The sequence below is a fragment of the Anser brachyrhynchus genome, assembly GCF_964034855.1.
Source record: "Anser brachyrhynchus genome assembly, chromosome: 3".
NCBI classification, from domain to species: domain Eukaryota; kingdom Metazoa; phylum Chordata; class Aves; order Anseriformes; family Anatidae; genus Anser; species Anser brachyrhynchus.
This window is the reverse complement of record NC_137696.1, coordinates 94,700,025-94,721,110: the sequence shown is the minus strand read 5'-3', so window position 1 is coordinate 94,721,110 and position 21,086 is coordinate 94,700,025. Positions and strand designations below refer to the sequence as shown.

The 21,086-nt window shown below is 40.3% G+C and overlaps 1 protein-coding gene and 1 long non-coding RNA gene across 7 annotated transcripts in view; one reads left to right on the top strand and one right to left on the bottom strand.

The window, feature by feature from the left end:
* ASRGL1 (asparaginase and isoaspartyl peptidase 1) overlaps window positions 1-19,139 on the bottom strand; it is a 21,366-nt gene extending 2,227 nt beyond the window's left edge. Inside the window, exons 1-6 of one of the 6 annotated variants that reach the window (XM_080584084.1) lie at window positions 18,642-19,139; window positions 17,051-17,297; window positions 12,413-12,555; window positions 7,049-7,203; window positions 3,325-3,443; window positions 1,659-1,769 (exon numbers count right to left, since the gene is read on the bottom strand). In XM_080584084.1, the coding sequence (XP_080440210.1) occupies window positions 1,659-1,769; window positions 3,325-3,443; window positions 7,049-7,203; window positions 12,413-12,555; window positions 17,051-17,237 (715 nt within the window). In that variant the 5' untranslated portion in view covers window positions 17,238-17,297; window positions 18,642-19,139. The other 5 variants (XM_080584079.1, XM_080584081.1, XM_080584083.1 and 2 more) reach the window with 5 other exon arrangements.
* On the top strand, window positions 18,256-21,086 carry LOC308191569. The gene is made up of 2 exons (XR_013948132.1): window positions 18,256-18,535; window positions 19,503-21,086. It is a non-coding gene; the product is annotated as an uncharacterized lncRNA (long non-coding RNA).

Sequence of the window (21,086 nt, the reverse complement as noted above, 5' to 3'; positions counted from 1 at the left end):
GATTTTTCATTGAGACAACAGCTGCCACCATAAGGCAGAGACTCCAACGGCCATTACGACTGGCAAAGCACTTCACCCATAAAATAAGAAAATAAATTTTGTAGCATTGGTCCCAAAAGAAGGAATTTACTTTGTGAATTGCTGAATAGCTGAACAGAATTATGGAAGAGCTCTGAAGTTATTTTTAAATATGCAACTTCAGTTGACCGTTCAAGGACTCAAAAAGTTATCATAACGTGGGAGATTATTTTCAGCGCCTTCATGGAAATGTTAAAAAAAGAAAAAAAAAAAAAGGCCTGTTGCTGACGTGTTTTCCTGGCAACTTTGTTATACTACTGGGCAGCATGAATGAAGGTAGAGCAAGCACTGGCAGCAGGGTGAACCAGTGCAAACCAATTACTCCTTTTAAGCACGCACACATGTGGATCGAATTTTTTTTTTCAATTTGCCTCATTTGCACAGTGCATCACAAGCCAGACAGTTACTATCAATGCAGAGGTTTTGCAATGCAGTTAACTTCAATCAAGAGAAGAAACTGGTTTATGTGGTTTAAAGTAAATAGAGCTTAGAAAGCCACTCACAAATTGAATGGCAAGGGATATAATATGGAGAGAAAGGGGAGACCGTGATGTGTTAGAGCTTTGGGAAATAATCCGTAGGTTGTATTTCATGCTGAAACTATAACATGACCCAGGAGATTTACAGAGAAATGCATCCATTATATATGCAAACAGCTCTATAAAACATAATAAAAATACTCTCAGCTGTTACACATCTCTCTACTTATTGCTTCTCTTACAGAAATGTAAATTGAAAGTTCTGCAACTATTTCCAGTTCGTCTGGTCTCAAAGTCAGTTACAGTGTACTGCCCCAAAGCCACGGCTTTCTAAAAATACTGCTGATATCTATATTGATGGTTCTTCAATTGCATGCAATACAAGTATGTTGTCTGGCAATGTTCACAGGCTGTAATATAACCAAGGGGTTACATGGCAGGCTAAATCATGAAGGTAAAGCTCCACAGGGTCACCCCACAGTCAGATTATGTTACAGTCACAGAAGACATACTGTGTCAGCTGTTTGCCACATACCCACCCAGTCAGTTTAGTAGATTTTCCAAAACAAAATGAAAACGTAAATCATAGTTAAAATGTCTTAAAAGCATTTCTGTTGCTATAATCAGAGTTGTTAAACAAAGACCACTACAGCTTACTAGAAAGGTGATATTCCAAGCTTTCTTATTTCAGTTCTGATTTTATTTTAGCTCTAACCCTCCCCTATTGATTCCTTAAAAATACCTTGTCTTTGGTTTTTATTTCTTTGTTCAAAACATTTTAGTGTAAAATAGAGAAAAAAATATTAAAAAGCTTCAGTTAAACATTACAAAGTAGACAATAATATCTTTTAATATACATTCATCTAAAAGTGATTAAACATCAAGTAGCATGGATATTTCTGCCCACTTGTGGCTGTGCTAGCTTTAGTAATACTCTAGTACTTCGTTTTGTTTCTTCTAAAGAGAGGTGACCCATCCACACGTGCCTGGGAGCAACTCCTTTGACAACTGTTCGGGGATGATAGCACATAACCTGCAACCTGTCATTAGGCAATGTTTCCTATCCCCCTCAGGTCAGCTCACAGGAAGTTCGGAATGTACCTTGCTCCATGTGATAGAGGATCAGTCGGGCTAAGACCACTTTCATAATGCTCTCTCCATGTCCTGTGGTTGAAGTGGCACCAGAACAGTTATCAGCATAACCTCCACTTCCTTTTCAGAGGGGAAAAAAAGGCAGTATTTTTATAAAATACAGCTCACAAGCTCTGCATTATTTAAAATACAAACCAAACTTTTCTTCCTAAGAGTCTGGAAGTTCTGCTCACTTCTGGGAGCAAAATACCAAAGAGTCCTTCTCATTTCTGCCTCACTTCCAACATAGAACACATGAGGGAGACCAGCAATGGCCAGATGAAGTCAATTGCCAAGTTACGAGAGCTAGAAAATTAGATTAGAAAATCCTTGTTTTGCTGGCACACTCCACACCCTGTTCTACACCAAGCTTCCACACGCTCAACACCCATGTTTCTAGCACATCTCCTAAGCATCTCCTATGAGAAATATTTCCCAGGAGCTGGGGAGGTGCATACCACAGAATTACATGGATAAACAAAGTAGCATGGGAGGGGAAAGAGGTGTAGAAGAGCAATGAAAGCTTCTTCCCTTTCCTACCTTCTTGATCAGATCAGCACTTTCCAACAGGCCATGATTTACATGTGGAAAAACACTGCCACAACCAGCCTGTCAACCCCCCCCTTCAATAGGCTCAAACATTTAAAAGCACAGCTAGCGTTCCTGTCTCCAATCCTGCAGACCTCTAGTAAGAACAAAAGTTGAAAGCAATGCACTGAACAGTGCCCAGTTTCACTTCTCCCTCACAGACATTTCCCATACTGTAAGTGCCCTGAACATGACCTACCTAAAAAAGGGTATTTGCAGTCAGAAATGAAGTTGAAAATGACATTCAAAATACAGAGGGCACCAGAGTATTAGTAACTCAGGGTGTGAGAAAAGTTAGTATTAGTTCTATAAAATCACGTATGCCAACAGCAGTGCTATTTGCGTTTGGAACATGTTTTACTAAAAATAATTATTTTCCAAATCCCAACTCAGTGGTATAACCCTGAAATAATCAAATAGCAAGTCTGTCCCATGAGAGGAACAAGTCTGGGGAAGGGATTTCAAGTGTCTCTTTATACTTGGATAAGAGAGCTCTTAAAATATTTCTCTTATTCTACACCGCCTCTGTTAGGCTCTGAGGCAGTCTTATCGGGGCTCTCTAAGAACAGGAATTTATTCAAAGTTGCCAGACATCTTGCAGTTCTGGCTCACTGATATAACGAACCCTAATTACAATTACACGTACTTTAAGTATCAAGAAAATAGCACCTTAGTATGGAGCAGACTACATTTTTGACTTAACTGTGAGCATGGATGTACAAACAGATAGCTTTATTAGAATGAACAAGAAAGAGAGACAGGAAAAAAACGTCAGTGTTCAGAAAAGGATGGAAAAAGAACTCCCCTCCCCATTTTCCAGCCAGAAAAATGTTGGATGAAGATGACAGCACCACACCTCTGCTCCTAATCCCTATTTGCAAACTGCATTTTGTATTAAGGAGCTTCAGTTTTGACACCGAAGTTAGGCCTCCATTGCAGATATATCACTATTTCTGTTTTATTTCACTAATAAGAAGGAGAATTATATATTTATTTTTTTAAATGAGATATCTCCAAAAAATATGAGGCAAGTCCCCACACCGCATACCTATGCATGCTGTGTCACCAACACGGCCAATCAATTTATTGGAGAGTCCTCCAGTGGATGTTGCACAAGCTACATTTCCTTCACTGTCTATAGCAACAGCACCGACTGTTCCAAGGTCTCTGCCAAGAAAAACAGTTCACAAAATTAGGTAGAATTAAAGCATACTTGCCAAAACATGTTGCATTTATCTTCCAGGTAGCTTTAAAAAAAAAAAAAAGATTACTGCAAAAAATTACTGCTCATCATAAAGCCATTTTTTCACCATGCTCCTCATTACAAAAATAACCACCAATACACAACAATTCTCACAGCTTTTTATTTAATAGCACAGAAAGCACTTGATTTTTTTTTCTTAAAAATCTGATCTTCCCCCATGACTTGTTTACAATCATAGCATGGAAATTTCAATGCGAGGAGGCAAAGAAAAGGTACAACACACAATCACACGGGCCAGAAATATTTCTATCACAGATCTGGAGCAGTTTTTTGGCTGTGAGACACCTGATGCACAACTTGCCCCTAAACAGCAACTCAAAGACGCAGGAATCGTGTCTCCACTGTCTTAATAGGCAGTGAACTGGGGTTATTAATGACGACGCACGTAAACAAGTAAATACAGAGAAGAGAACAATGTTATGAATGCACTGAATCATTTCCTTCCTGTTCCTCCTCTTTCCTTTTCCTTATTCCCCTAAATGTTTGAATGCCACAGAAAAAAATAGTTATTTATGTGCCTTTCAGCTAGCATTGTTCATAATGCATCATTAATACATATTTTCCTCTCTGTACTCCGTAGCTAAGCAATCTTGAGGTTTAAATCACTTGGCCAGTACAATCTGTTGAAATGGCAAACCAGCTTAAAAATCTTAATGCACTGAAGAAAAATCTCAACTACTGCCTGATTTCTTCAGCACTGAATAGTCATACATAATAAGCTGCTTAAAATATACATGTATGTTCATACTTGGACAAAAAGGGCTATTGTAACTTACCGTAACAGTTGCTGTACTGAGAAGCAACAGTTTGAGCGCCTACATATTCCAATCTTGGCAATTCAAGCAGGAATGTTGAATATTGTTTAATTAGGAGAGGTATACCCTCCAAAATCTAAATCCCTCCACAAAGGAAAAGAACTTGTGCCAGTCCTTCAAGGAACTGCCCAAAAGGTGAGTGCAATAGAAATACCTTTGGAAGTTGCCTGGGCATTGGTGAGGGTCTCTCCGTAACCCCAAAATCTAAGTTAAGATCAGACAAAGTCAGACAAAGTCTTTGTGTATGATGAAACTCAGTCAATTTCTCACAGAATCAACTTCCTGTTCCCTCCTGCTTATGTAAAAGATCGCACTGTCAGTCCCTACACTTCATTCACAGCAACTCAAAGTCGACTGATGAATCACAGGCCTTACAGACTGCTCTGACATTTAGGTGGAGACGGACCTCATCTCAAACTGATATGCTGGTGCAGATGGGCTTCCCACCCATCCATCTGTCACAAAAGATTTGCTGAAGAGAATATTGGTAAATTCAGTACTCCCTTGCACACACATGTAGCGCCCTCCAGCCAACCGAAGTTAGACCCTCCTGAGGAATTAAGAAAGGCACGTCCAGATGTACGTTCTCCAAGGTACATATTTGCCTTAAGCACCCGTGAATAATGAAAGTACACAAATTCACCGATGCAGCAGGTAACTATTTTGGTACAAGGGCTCAACTGGAGATAACTAAGTAACTAACTGAGTGTAGCCAACTTCAGCTGTTGTGGAGCATACACAAAACTAAACTATTTCTTACTGTTCCTTTCAACTTTTTTTTTCTTGCTTCAGTGTCACATGTTTTCCTTGTTCATCTTCAGAACAAAGGCAAAGAAGGTATAAACAATCTGTTGCGTAGTTGGTTGACTCAGAAACATTAACAAGGCCCGCAAAACTAAGTAGAGATATCATTATAATCATGTCTAATGTTAATTACTGACAGTAACAAAAATATCAACACGTACCTGTAGTATACTAGGGGGTGCTGTTAGCAGTAATGGTTTTGTTCTATCAATGATTATTCTTATGTACTGCATATATTATGATACACAATGGATTTGTTCCTTCCTTTTGGACTAAATCTTTCATTATCCAATATCCATGAAGTTACACGCACTTAGGCTGAACAAGCTCAAGGAATAAAACACCTGCTATTTCGTCTCTTAGCCCTGCATCTGTAGTAGGGTTTTCTGTCAACTGCTGTTGCCGATGTTTGTGGGTACTGCCTGTCAGGAAAAAATGGTGTGGCTAAGACAAGAAAAAGTCTCAAGCTGTCCAGAAATATACAAACCTTCTAGGTACCCCAGAACAAGACAATGCTGAAACTGAAGATGCCTAACACTGTTAATTATAGGAAAGAAATCTAAGCAGCTATAAGGAACGAACAGAGACTCAGATGCCATGCTTCCAACTGCTATCTTCAGGACGCCAAGTGACAGTGGCAGCTACACCATCCCCAGAACTCTTGGCAATGAATTCTCACAGTACATAGAACTCAGATACCACACAGATCAAAAAAACTTGTTGGATACAAAATGAACTATGACTGAGACCTTATGGTCAAGGTACAACTTCAGTTTGGTTACAAGACCATATTTACAACGCTTGCCTCATGAATTTGTTTTTCCTTTTAGCAATTTAATGGAAATAACATACAGCTTGTATATTATGGCCCCATTACATTGATTTTACTTAACATGCCCACAGAAGAAACTTCTTCCTTCTGATCTACAAATTCTTCAGCTCTGCTTCTCTCCTTACTACTACTTTACCAAACAGATGAGCAGCAGCATGCAGTACAGCATTTTCCCATGCAACAACCACTGCCATACAAATGCAAGCTCAAAACAAGTTAGTATTTATGCTACCTCACAGGCATAACAAACATTTCTGACATCTCATGATTTTCCTTCCTTTCCCATCCACCTTTCCTTCCTCTCTAGTTTGTTATGTGAGGCTTGCTTGTTTTTCAAATAATTTGCACTTGGCTGGTGTGTAACACCTTCTGAGAGCATCGCTTTTCACATCCACTACTATACTGAACATCTTGGCCAATTGTTTTCCCTCTTTCCTACAGTAACTAACAGCCATAATCAGCACTCAGAAGGAGTTACTTTGTCAAAATCTGATGTAGTTTAATCACCTAATCCAGACGAATCTGATCAATCTACTTAACCAAGACGAGCTTTATGATTTTTTTACACGCACTTTGTCATTTTAAATATCAGACTGGAGATACTCTAACTCACAGTTCCTTCATGGAAAACAACTACACAAAGGTGAAGCATACGTGTTATCTTAACATTGCTATATGTACTTACAGAGCTCGTGATTTTAAGAGTAATAACAGTGCTAATTTTGTCCACCATTAATGTCACAAAGCCTGTATTATGTCCAAGTGTCTGACAATCTTCTCTCCTGAGCATCACTAAGTTTGTTCAAGTTTGTTCCAGTTACTTACACTTGAGCCAGTTCACTGAAAGGATTTTGAGTATTTTTTTTGGGACATACCATGAGGACTACATCAAACCACAAATCACTCAGAACTGAAATCTTCTCAAGTCAAAGAACAGACCCTCAAGCTTTGGGATTGTTTTTGTTGTTGTTTTCTGGCTGGTTAGCTTTGTTCTTTTTTTTTTTTTTTTTTTTTTTTTGGAACTGATACCACAAAGTAAATTGTTATAAAAACCTACTTCTGAAACTCTTCAGGGTTGGAGTCTGGCTCAAGGTTCTTTTTCCATCTCTCCAAAGATCTCTGAGTTATGAGTTTCTCCCCTGGAGTCTCAGGAACACCCATGGCTTGAGCAAACAGGTGTGCACCGTGGTCAGTCAGCAGCATGTGCTTTGTCTGCAGAAGACAGGCAAGAAATTAACTGATAATTCTTGTTTTGCCTTATACCAAGCATTTTTTTTTATAGTCACTTGTTATTTTTAGAAGTATGCACACCAACAAAATTCCAAATCTTATTTTTAAGCTTCCTGGATTTCTACTCTTCTGCTAAATGAAAAACATATCAGGTCTCCAAAACACACATACATTTACCATTAGTAGAACAGAATTGCATTTATCTATTTAATACTCCTTATAATGGGTAAAGGAAAAAAAAAAAGAAAATTTGCTCTTTTGCTAATTTGCATGCATGTTCTTTGTGCTGTTGTCAGTTAATCATCAAATCATTGCTCAACTGAACAACAGTTTTGTCCAGTTAACTAAGAGATCTAGAAGGATTTGACTCAGAAGGAAAGAACATTAAATAAATTCCTCTTCAGTTTGAAGGTATTACACCTTGTAGGAGTAAGATAACAACAACAACAAAATTAGTATCATTCACTTCAAGTGTTTCTTAACATCAGCTAAACCATTTTGTTTTTAGTACTTCCTTAAACAAGCTACTATTCTTACAGACCTAGAATTTCATACTTCAGAACAGAATATTGTTCTAACAAGTTTGACAAAAATTGTTTGCTCTCTTCAAACAACATTTGCACTTACAGAAGCTCTATTTTGATTCCTTTATTTAGTGAGGCACTTAGACCAGATCTTGAGTCAACAACCTTAGTTAAATTCATGCTTCCAAGTCCGTATGACTTGCTTAATTCCTGTTTTAGAGAAACTTGCCAGAAAAAATTGTTTAATTAATCCTTATGCTTTAGTAGGAGCTCTAAAATATATATATATATATATATATTTTTTTTTTTAATCAAGAGTCCAAAACTAAGCATCAACTTCTTGGACCGCTGCACAGCTACTAATTGCTCATCAGACCTAGGAACGTTTTGGAGGAGCAGTGGTTTGACAATACAGTGTTGAGTCATTTCAGAGCACAGCAGCTAACTTCAGGCAAGCCCGTGTGTCCACGCAGCAGTACAGCACACAGGTGACAACTACGGTCTCAAAGGCAAAATCACGCGATGCTGGAGGCAGCAGGACTGCAGAGCCCTGCAGGGCACCCCAGAGGCTCATACTCTGCTTCTCAGCCTGAAGCGAGCGTGCCACAGGCCTGGTATTTGTGTTGTGCTGCGTTCCACAGGACACTGACAGTCTCAAAGCATCAGACTTTAAGATCACAAAATGGCTTGGGTTAGAAGGGACCTCAAAGATCACCCAGTTCCAACCCCCCTGCCATAGGCAGGGACACCACCCGCTACATCAGGTTTCCAGGGCCCCATCCAGCCTGGCCTTGAACACCTCCAGGGATGGGGCATCCACAGCTTCTCTGGGCAGCCTGTGCCAGGGCCTCACCACCCTCTGAGTGAAGCACTGCCTCTTAACCTCTAATCTGAATCTCCCCTTTTAGTTTAAAACCATTCCCCCTTGTCCTATCACTACCTGCCCATATAAAAAGTGACTCCATCTTTTTTATAAGCCCCCTTTAAGTATTGAAAGGCCACAATGAGGTCACCCCACAGCCTTCTCTCCTCCAGGCTGAACATCCCTAGCTCTCTCAGCCTTTCTTCACAGAAGTGCTCCAGCCCCTTGATCATCCTTGGGGACCTACTCTGGACCTGCTCTAACAGACCCACATCCTTCAAAGATGTTACAGGCCATCAACTTCTGTCGATTTCTAAAGCAAAGGCAAGCAGTCACTGCCATGACCAAGCCATAGCACTGAATACTTTGAAGGATCTGAGCCAAACCTCTCCCAAACATCAGATACTGAGCTCTGCCTCAGCACACTACATCTCTGCACCAACGCCTTCAAATGCTTATGCAAGCAGGAAACGTGACATCACATGAAAAACATTCCTGACCGGCCATTCACGCATGTGGCAGCCCTAATGTCAAACATCTCGAAGAATTTAATTATCTCTTTATTGACAAATTAATTATTCAGTTCATGAGAGTAGCACCCTAGGGAACAAGAGTACCAGTCACAAGGAGCAAGCCCTTGAACGAACAGACAACAGCCTTACACGCTGCGTGATGTTACCAGACAATAACAGACCCACCTATTTATAATAAAGCTGAAGAGTTTGATGCTCAAGAGAACTGCTTTGTGCAATACTGCCCCCCCGCCACCGCAACTAAACCGCCAGAAATCCGATTCAATAATTCAAATTTCGTTTTTAGAAAATACTACTCAACTTTTCTTTTGACTTGACGTGTATAAGAAGGTTTTCTCCTCCATCACTTGCTTTCTTCAGGAATGGAGGCTTTATATTACTTTCAGTCAGTTTAAAAAACACACGAGATTTCATTGTAAAAAAAAAAAAGTTTAAAAGTTATTTCTTAAAACATTTTAAAGAGTTCCCTTCCACATGCAGTTTCTGATAACATACCACCTTCATGAGTTGCACAAGCAAGAAATATTTGAATATACAGTAACAAAGCTGCCGTGATAGTTTTTTTGCAGTCCTCATTGGAAAAAAAAGTGCCTCAAGGAGAAATTCAATTTATTTTTCTCTTCAATATACATTGTCCATCGAAAGAGCTAGTAGAACACTGCCAAACAACCAAAAAGCACATTTTTCTGTCTCATTCTTTTTCTACAGCTTCATGAATATATTTGTTAACTTTCTGAAGCGCCTATTTTCTTCTGGGATACATTTACACCGAGTAGTCCAAAAGGAAAAAAAAATAATAGTTTCCAGAGATCTTAATAACAAACAACAAATGTTAAATATGAGCAAGTTTAGTTAATTTTATGGGAAGCAGAGAGGAGAAAACCCCCCAGATTTCTACAGCTGGCCTGGAATTCAGACCAGCTCTTTATTTCACAAGCTTGGCAGTGCACACTGCACAGCAGAAGTTTCCACCTTTGTCTTGAGAAGCCTGTGTCCTAACCTAAATTCTCCTCTAATTTAAAGAGCTGGATGATATAGTACGGGTAAATGTATACACAGGCAGCTTGTGCATAGCAATGGATCAGTGCTCCACTGTTCGTGTGATGCCCATGTAAAGAAGTGTTGGAGCTGAGGGGGATTACATGCCACATTAAAAAAAGTCATTTCAATGCATCATTCTATTTTTATTCACTACAAACAGGAATAATTTAACAAAAATTTAACTGCTTTCTCTAGGATTTCTTTGATTAATTAGTTAACGTACCAAGCCTTCCGTCTCTAGAGACTAAAATGTTCAGTATCATGTATCAGAGTAGTATGTTCATTAAGTCACGACTGGAAATTATTCTGGTGTCATCCTTTCTTCTACACCCTGAATTTGGGCACAATTCAGGAACAAAGTACAACAAAGCACAGGATTAACACGCACAACAGTCTAAGGAGCTACTCTGACCACCAGATGGAGCCCATATTGTTCCGTAATAGGATGGAAATAAAAATTACAAGCAGGTGGGGAGTTTTTCTGTTTGTTAGTTCTTTAAGGTTTCGGGAGCTGCATGTTTTAAAATTCCTGGCGGTGGTGATGCATCTCAATACTACTGGGAAATAAGCATCCTAAAATGTTTAGGACCTCAGGAAATTCCAGTCTTATCACCCATGGGTCACAGAGTTCAAAGTATTTTCACTTATTCACAGTAAAACAAAACACATTAAATACACTCTGAGAGGTACTGTGAAATAGGCTGGGTTGGTGTCCCAAAATCCCTGCCTACGATGAACAGAAGGGTGACATCGGCTGGTATCCCAGTTTATAACACCCGCCAGAAAAACAGCAGAAGCTCACCTCAAGTTATATCAAGCAATTTAGGTTAGCATTTACATTTTAATTTTGTCATCTACACGGAATTTATTGCATCTGGCCAAATAGAAATACACTACACCGCAAAATGGAAGTACTCCTCATTTCATGTTTTATTGCCAAACCATTATACTTGGCCTTGTACAGTTGAATTTTATGATTTCCTTTTAAATTTAGCCTCAACATTTTTGAACACCTGAAGCACCATATAATGACAAGATAGGCCTTAAGATAGATGAGAAAGATAGAGGGCAAGTTTTGGTTTATTTTTTCATTTGGGAAAACTCTGCAAAGCTTTCTTTTTTTTAATGTTCTCGAAAAAGTGCTGTTTTGACTTTATCCTTGTAGGCACAAATTTTATAACGCTTTTGTATTAAATAGCTTAGTGAAAAGTTCTGATTCTAAAAGCAGAACTATCCTACAATTCAGGGCAAAAATAATTCCCATCTCCTTTGGAATCTGTTGAGAACAAAACACATTTCAACCTTCTCTGCAGATCACTTTGAGAGGTTAAAAAAAAAATACTTCCTCTTTGTTTGTAAGTGTTCTTGCAACTGCAACCCCTTTTCAATCATGCGGGAGCTGCACTAGCAGCATGAGAAACGCACACTCCAAAGACAAGATGAACTTTGTGATCACTGTCCCAGTCTAGTAATGGAAAAACAGATGCACGTATCACACTGATGGCCTACTCTATCCTCCAAACTATACCAACTGCACCATTTCTGAAAAACAACAGACATTTGCTATGGCAGATACTAGGAGGGACTTCTTAGTGGAGTACGGTGGGATGGATGTTGTGCAGAAGGCCACGTAATAATAATTTTGCTGCCCAGATAGGTTCGATGCTCTTGGAAAACCTCCATCACACAGTGCCTGCATTATCTTCTGCTGCTGGAAGACCACGAGCTAGCGTTAGGGCTGCTGCCTGAGAAGGTCACGATGGGGAAGGCCACCTAGGATCCTATGAAACCAGATTTCACGGCCTAAAGCATCAGTGGATCATTAATTCAGTTCCACCTCGTTGCAAAATCACTAGTACATTTTCCAACGTTTATCTCAGAATGCCAAGCAGAAGACTCAATGACAGCATAGGTGCTCTACAATGAACAACCCTCCCTACAATTTTTAATACCAGCTGTGGAGCTACAGAAGCTTGACATGTTTAGGTCAATTTCTCCTTGAGGTTCCTTCCAACTGCAAGACAGAACTCAGGTCTCCTTAGAGTGCTATTTTAAATAAATACTTACAATAAAAGTTCTTCATGGTCACAAGTTTCTAAGCACTACCATCCATTTTCCAGTCTTCCCTGGTTTGAGGGAGGATTCACATCATCACCACCGAGGTCTATCAGTATAGCGAATGAAGTTCTAAGGGAAAAAATGTTTCAAATTCAAGTACACATTCAGCATACCTTTTCCATGACAAGCCGAGCTAGTTTTATTGGGTTTGCTATACATTTAACTGCAGATACTGCTCCAGAGGCTAGATTTTTTCCATCCATGATAATGGCATCCATTTCTACTTCACCTTTTTCATTTAGAACAGAACCACAACCTAAAGACAAAAAAATAAATAAATAAAAAGGGGTGGGGTGGGGAAAAAGGAGTTAAGGAAAAAAGAAAGTCATTAAGAGCTAACCATCAGCTGATTCAATTATTAGATCTCATGAAACAAACTTTCTCTTTCCCAGATTGTTGTTCTGACACACTGGAAGTGCCTTCTTCCTGAATACAATCAAAACAGCAGCTACACTGCTGAGTATAACCACAAAATCCAGCTATTAACAGAAATCTCAGGGGTGCAATGGCTACTTAAAAACATTGAGTTTTATTTTTATATAATGAAAAACACACTCGAAACTCAAACAAATCATGAATTCGGTCATAAAACAGTACATGGAATGCCAATTACATAATGCCATCCAAAATAATACATTAAGCATGAAAGTTAAAACAACAATCACGAACAAGGCTCTTTATCCCCTAGATCACTTCACATGCACATAAAGGTATTGTACCTTCGCAATTCTTCCAACTGTAGGACACAACATAAGCCAACAGAACAGTGTATTGTTCAGTTCTATCAGAAGATTAATGGCACACAGCACTCCAAGCAGCTGCCAAAATTGGTAGAGCAGAATAGAAGTGTCCACTCACTACTGTACCAAAAGCTTGAAATAACAAGTTCTTCCTTACTAAACAACAGCAGACGAATTAAAAAATTATAAAAATCAAGTAATGAAATGCCGGGTAGTTATTTTTCTTCTGTAATTATCAATGCTAACACTAACCTAACTGAAAATTAATGAGAGTAAAAAAAAAAAAAAGGTGCATTGTCTCATTTTGTAATAACACCAATAAGTGTATCACAGCGGAATGTTAAGTTGTAAGTCAGTAAGCGTACAAGTCTTATTAATAGGGCTGGAGAACTTAAAAAGAAATTCAAAATGCATGGCAGATTTACAGAGCACCTCAGGTGGAAAGACTCAAACATTGTAGAGAACTAGAACAGTTATTTTGTTTGCTTTTCCTATTAAACCAACATTAAAGCACATCAGAAACTACTGGCAGTAATTGCTGACATAAGGCTTCCACCTATGCACTTCAGACCTGAAAACATAACGTTCAATCCCCAGTTACTGGAGGCGACAGAGCTCTGTAATCCTCCTCCCGCAATCTCCAAAACTCACGTAACACACCTGACCTCTGCCCCAAACCGTTACTTTTTGCCCCCCTCCAATTGTACGAGCTACTGCAGAGTTCAGTCCCACGTCATTCAGAACGTCCTAATTTCTAGGCTACACTGATCCGTGGAGAGCTGACAGGTAGCTCCCGTCTGCCACCTGTGCTAAAACCACTCTTCCAGAATCAAGCTTACTCTGATGTAAGGAATATGTCATCTTTTGTTTCTTAGATAAGCCCTGCCGTGTTCTGCTAGTTTTCTTTGACAATGTAGGCCCTCGCCCATGCTCACAAAATTCCCCCTAGAACTGGGGTGCACCTTTCTCAAATATCCGTGATCAGAACCACGGTTCCAGGGGATGCTCTACCAGCCCCTCTCATCACTGCATTGCAAGTATCTGCTGGAGATCTCTCATGGGATACATCCTAGGATTTCCTAAATGTTCCTGAGCAGAAAACTGTCGGACAGTTCCTGCAGTCAAAGGTAGCTGCCTACAACAGCCTCCTTTTACAGTCAGTGGACGGAGATGCCCTACGAATAGTTCTTCCCACCTGCCTTGGCTGCATCGCCATCCTGTCTCGTTCCACTGATGACCGAGAAAGCCTGTACACCGCCACAAGGCTAGACACTAAACTTCGGTTTATTTAAGGTAGGACAAATACCTCCTCTTGTGGTTAGAGACTGTCCTTTCTCCTGCTTTCCAGCACCCTGGGTAGGGACTACCTGCCTCTGAGGCCGTGGCATCCACTGACAGCAGCACTGGGAAGAAAGGTTTGGCTCCCTTGTGAAGTGGAAACAGGGGAAGAAAACTGAGACAATAAAATATGGAAAATTTATGGGGAGACAAGTGTGACATTACTAAAATCACAGCAGGGGTGCTGAGAATCCATCTAACTACAGACCGCACAGTCTTGCAAAGGCTGAGGAGGAAAGAGGGAGAGGATCAACGTCCTGGAATGGCAGTTCTTATACCCGGAGTACACAGACCCAGCTAGGTAATACTGCTAATTGCCAAAGAGTTGGCTTGCAGGAAGTATAACCCCGGCCACTTCCCAGAAAATATGACAACAAAACCCGCTTTTATTTTATAGAGGTAAATACCACGCGTCGAGTTTTAAACAGCCACTCCAGTCAGGGCCCTCTTCGCATAGCTGTCAGCTCCCTTTTGCGAGCTCCAGAGAGCAGCTGTATCTAATGAGCATCGACACAATTAGAGGCATACGTAAGTGATTACAAGACTGCTCGCCTCTTAGATCAGCACAGTCAAACTTAAACAAGGGCTTAAGGCTCGAGTCCAATCTAAGCAAATTTTGCTAAAAATTGCTCATTTAATCTACCGTAAACAAGGTTTAACGTTGTTAGTGCAAGTTGAAGTAAACACCCTCATACAGAAATATAATTTGGATGAATTAAATAATTAAGGATAAATGTAACCTTGGACCACGAATAAGTCAATCACAAGCATATTGCACTTTGTATGTCAAGAAAATATGAAGTTACAACTATCTAGCAATCACTGGCTATGGCGGGGTCTAAAATCCTGTCCTCAAATGATCTGGTCATTTTTAAAGGAGCACAACCTGCTCAAATGTGTAAATCAGTGACTGTACACTACAGGAGAGGCTGGAATTCTTGCTCTGGTGAGAGACTGGTAACTTTGAAGCATCAGCCCAAGCTTCCTTTCTACAACTCTAGAAACAAGAAATACATGTAAAGCAGAACACTGAAAACATCTCCATATGAAGAGCTGGATGAGTGGTCTGAGAGATGAGAAACACTTTCATGTCTCGGTTCGCTTCTTGTCACCCATTTCCCAAACTCAGTATGACTCAGAAAAAACAGCATTAGTGACAAGATCCCGAATAAAGGGTTAAAAAAATCGTGTACGAATATTGCTAGTTACTGTGATCCTACTTAAGTGCTCAAATGCTACAGACTTATAAGTTACATAAATGAGCGCAGACAGATCATTATAAAGCAAGCTTTCATCACAGAGAGTCACACTCAGCTAAAATGTATTTCCCATCTACATAATTTTGATTTACAGAACCATCAAAACTAGTACATGGGAAACCAAGAACATATGTAACTGTTTATACAGAATGATTAAGAGCTGAAAACAACCAGTAAGCTTATATTTCTATTGAAGTCGCTTCCGTACTAACATTGTACACCTAATGTTGGGCAGAAAGGGATGTTCCTCAAGAATCAGGATTTTTTCCTGCCCTGAAGAAGCTGATGTTTTTAAAATAGCAAAGCTGAACTGCCTGTTCAGAGAGATATTTTGAGGCATAACCCAGAAGCATAAAGAGAACCAAAGGCCAAACATATACTGATTTACTGACCTGAGCAAAACAAAGTCCTAAAGGTTAGTGACTGATTTAGAGAACAAGTGAAGAGAAGTAAAGTTAAATTAGAGAACACCCGCCGGACATTAATTATACAACAGCTTCATAGTACACACCACACCTCTAAGTCTGCTTCATTTGTTCAGTTTGAAACCTCTGAAAAATCAAGAACTTCAGCCCAAGTCAGTAACAAAACACTGAAAAGTTTCATATGAAGTAAATTCTTTCCCTCATTCGCAATTACAAGGTCAGAAGGAATACGTTAATCTCTGCAAATTAAGCAACCACATAACAAACAGGTATGCCATCTGAAATACTGAACTTTGACAGGTCTTTCTGCCCATGTTCATTCCTGACATACCTTGGTAGGGATGGTGAAATATTTTCACTGAAATGCATCTGAGTAATAAATTTGAGGTTATATGATATAGACTATTAACTAACATTAACATTAATTGCTAGGAAATTCAGTTATAAACCCCTACTGTATAAACTCATGACTCATATACCAGCGGCGTATGATTCTTGTAATATTATTTATGAAAGCACTAATTACAAGCAATAACTAAAAGAAAAACTCCTAAAATCCACTGAAACAGTCTTCCTTTAGCAATACGTAAAGGTCAAGCATTAAAGCTTAAATATTGCTGTAGGTTACGTAAAAGGGACTTAAATATGAGTTAACTTAACATACACTCCATTAAGGAGTCTGTGTCTTAAAACTAAAGACACATCACAGTAACAAGGTAAGATTTGCAGAACAGCGATACTGGAGCACAAGAATAAATTGGTAGGTACAAAACACTGAAAAATAAGAAAGAGGAACTTGTCTGCCCAAGTGTGCTCACAAGAAACTGCAGTGCATACAATGCTCTTTTATTATAATGATAAATACTACTTTGTGACACCAATATTTACTCCACTTCAAAGGGATAGCAAACCAGCATTTTCAGAACGATCAGGACAAAACAGTGAACATACATAATGATTATACGCCAATTTACTTCTTGAAAAACTACCTGCATTAAAATGAGGATCATCTTCCATTGATCTCACTGCCTCCTCAACTGCATCTAAGGCACTGCCTCCTTGTTTCAGGACACTGTAGCCTTGCAGTGCAGCTCGGACAACGCCAGTACGACATCCCTGTTCTCGTTCTTTGAAGATCCGGCCAGCTCCACCGTGCACCACGATGACAGGCTTCATCCTGAAGGCCAAATTCTTTCCAAGGTTTTCAGCTGTGCCAACAGGTTGCTCTTAATCAGCCTGCTTTGGAAAGAACAGCATTTAGCATTTGTTCCCTTCTACACGAGGAAAGAGTCCTGCAGAAAAGTTACGATACGCTTAGTTTGAGCTCAATGCTTTTACCTCTCAGGAAGCTGCGCACACACACGAAGGAGCTCCTACGAGATATTCAAGTTCCAACTGGAGGAGCCCCCAGGCAACTTGGCACACCTCCGAGCTCAGCTCTGCTTTGAGCTGGGTGACCTCTGGAGGCCCCTTTCAAGCAAAGGTACTCTACGATCTCGTGATTTAGCACGAAGCCTGTCTGGCGATCTTATTATTTTACAAGTGATACAGAAACAAGCATCAGCGTCTCAGTGCTGTGAGCTGCTCGTTAGATGAGTAATCCCATTCTTCAAATGCAATAACATAACCAGAGATGAAGCCACTGACCCGAGTTAGCAGCTTAACTCTGCTGCCCAGATGCCAAACCTCTGACCTCTTGCAAAACATTGTACTTTGTGCAGCAAAACAAAGCATTTGGACCCGGTGGTTAACTGTTTTTATTGCTGCTTCCCACGAGCAAAACAGCACCGCTTACACCTCCTGTGGCGCAAAGGAGACAGAGCTTCACCTCCTGCCAAAAGCCAGGGCAGTAAGGGAGGAAACCCTCCACATTAAAATATTCCCAGGACCAGTATTTTTAGAAATTGTGGAAAAGGAAATTCAGCTGCTTTTCCCTCACCGTATCTGCACACCCTCTAGGCATTAGCCTGGCCGCCCGCGCCCCCATAGCTCCCACAGTCCGCCCTATTTGGGCCCTGCAATGCCAGACGGGGCAGAAAACTTCATTTTCACTGGAGTCCGTACGCGAGGCCTTCCTCCTGGAAAGCGTTTTTATTTCACCGCCAGCCGCGCTCGTCCCTCCGCGGGGCTCCGGCTCCTGCCGCCCACAAGGGAGGAGCCCGGCGGGGGCTCTCCCCGGCCGCCCCCACGCCCCGAGCCGCCCCCCTGGCCCGCCGCCGGCTTCTCCGCGTTCATCCAGCCTCACCCACCCTTGTGGACAGCCAGAGAAGGGGGCCGGACCCCCCCTGCAGCCCCCAACCCGTCCCGTCCCCCGGCGCGGGGCCGTGCGCGGTGGCGGCGGGCGGGCGGTTCCCTCCCCGACATGGCGCCCCCCGCCGCCTGAGGGCTGCCCGCAGCTAAGATGGCTGCCGCCCTCTGCCCCCTGCGCGCCCGGCGAGCGGTGGCGTGCATGTTGACAGAATAAGGGCATATGTGTAAGTATCCACGCCGGAGATGTTGCTCTGACTCTCTGCTCGGTAAATTTGTGTCCCCACAGCCCAGTGTGTCACCGGTGATGGAAATAAGCAGTCCCTTCCTCACCCCCGCCTCAGAAGAGGGCTAAGCGTGGTGTCCAGGGAGAAATGCCTGCACACAGGTGTGCAGAGGTGACATTTCCACAGAAATCAGAAGGAGCAGCCAGGGAGCACGGCTTCTTCCAGCAGGTGACACGTCCTGGAGTCCGGTGATGTGCCCTGTGCAGATCCAGCCAGTTTGTTCCACGATGAGACGATAACCGCCTTTATTTCTTCTCGGTGATGCGCCTTCTCCTATCAGATGTTACACCACCTTTAATTTCCTCATCACTCACCGCCGCTTGGTTTCTCCTCAAGTTAGATTAGAAAAATGACACCTCTTTCCCAAATCAAAACCCGACAATACATGACATCCGCCCTGCCTTCTGCTCGCTTTTAAACAAGCTGGGATTATTCATCCCCAAAACACAAACTGCGTAAGTGTACGTAAATTGAAACTGGAAGGTATAGTGAGACATAAGGAATCTGAGTCTTCAAGCTGAAAGAGACCAAATGACAATAATCTGTATATATCCATTCAGATTCTAAATGGATAACTAAGGCATGGAATAAGTTTGCCTTTTTTTTTTTTTTTTTTTTTTTAAATAATAGGCTGCTGGTAGACCACATAGTTGCTTGCTATAAAAAGAGCTACTAGAAAAATTCTTCCTGGAAAGGAAAAATACTTGAAAAACACATTGAAAAAGTTAATTGGAAAAAAAAATAATTTCCATTGTTTCTTACCTTTGTGGCAAAAAAACATAAACAAGAATTTCTCCGAATTTGTGCAAACTCTATACCTGCCTAGCAGCCAGCTGCCTTGCTTCACCATTTCTGTTTAGTTCACCACCTTTTCACTTTTCTCTACTTTTTTTTTGCTTCACGCTAGGTTCTGGGGACAGCAGTAAATGCAGCCTGCTCTGGACACACAAGGAGTTGAGTTGACGTGAGTGTGCTGAAGAACAAGGATTTATGGCAGTGTGCAGTCACTCAATTGAAGATCTGTTTTGATTCTGAACGTTGGTTTAAAATGAATTAGCATGGTGTAATTAAAAGGAACTACACTGGATGGTTTTTCATTGTCACTGATAGGATTAACAAAGAGAAATTTAAATTTTGAATGTGAATTATTTGAGAGTACCTCTTTTTTAATAGAATATTTTATCTTGCTTTCAGAGGTAGTGTCAAAACAGGAAACTGATACTAATTGAATGAAATACTTTAGAAGAATTACTTCAATTGCTTGCATGGACAGCTGAACACAAAATTTATATAATAACATTAAATTGAAATATTAATATTAGTCTAACATTGTCATGATTCAACAAAGCAAGCGTGTCACCTGATAAAACTGGCATACTCTGTTTTTACATCAGTTTTCTACCCTAAGCTTTCTTTAGCCACCTTCTTTGCTGCAGTGGTCAAATCATTTTTATTTATTTTTTAACTGAGTCACAATCAGTTTCCAAATTAACATTGGAACAGCAGAGGGAGAGGGCCACCAAAAATGTCTGGGTAGCCAGTGAGGTAAAGGCAATTGTTTGATACTTCATTCCTTAAAAGTCAGCACTGAACTGCTTCCCGCCTATTTCACTGGGAGATAGTGGTCTTTTAAACATTTTTGTAGGAATAGGATGTTTAGCAGTATAATTAGAAAAATACTGAATATTGAAGAGATGAATTAGGCAGTGTAAGCAAGTATGCTGATGAAAAAGTTCCGTAGAAGTTAATGACATTCTATATAAAGAAATGCCTTAATACCCCACAGAACTTGCTGAAAAGTATTTTTTGTATTTATTTTGCAACTAATATTTAGGGTTTCTTTTAATCGATGTATTGTGTTCTATATCAGGAATCTGTTTTAAGACTATGTAAACTGTTACTTTTAAATAATTACTGCAGAAACAAATGTATTGACTTCATTCTTGCTAATTTTCTTAAGAGAGCTTTGCATATTTTAATTGCCACAGAAGCACCTTTAAAAATATACAGAATAAGTGAGTTCCTTTGCATGCTCAGCCTGGTGGAGATTAGCTTTCCTGCTTGTAAGCTGAACGTGATACACTTGAAAGAGGTGGGAATGTATTACAGTAGGTGAGTAAGTGCTAGAGGGCTGAAGCTGGGGAGCAAGTGATCACAACATGTATGGCAAGAGAAAGTACAGCTAAAGATCATTGGGTCTTACCCTGCATCTCAGATGACTAAAATACAACTATAATTGTACCTTCAATTTTCCCACAGAGCCTATTTAATAAGGACAAGCCTGTCTGCTTCTAGAGAAAGAATTCCCCTAGAATCTCATTGAAAAATTGATTTTAGGAACTGGCAAAGAAAGTAAACCATATTGTAGAAGTAGCTCCTTTAATATGTACTCATAATTATTCTTTTTTATATTTTGAGTAAATGTTTATGTAGAAACCTGTCTGTTATCTATAAACTATTTGAAAATATTAAAAACATGATGTGGAACAAA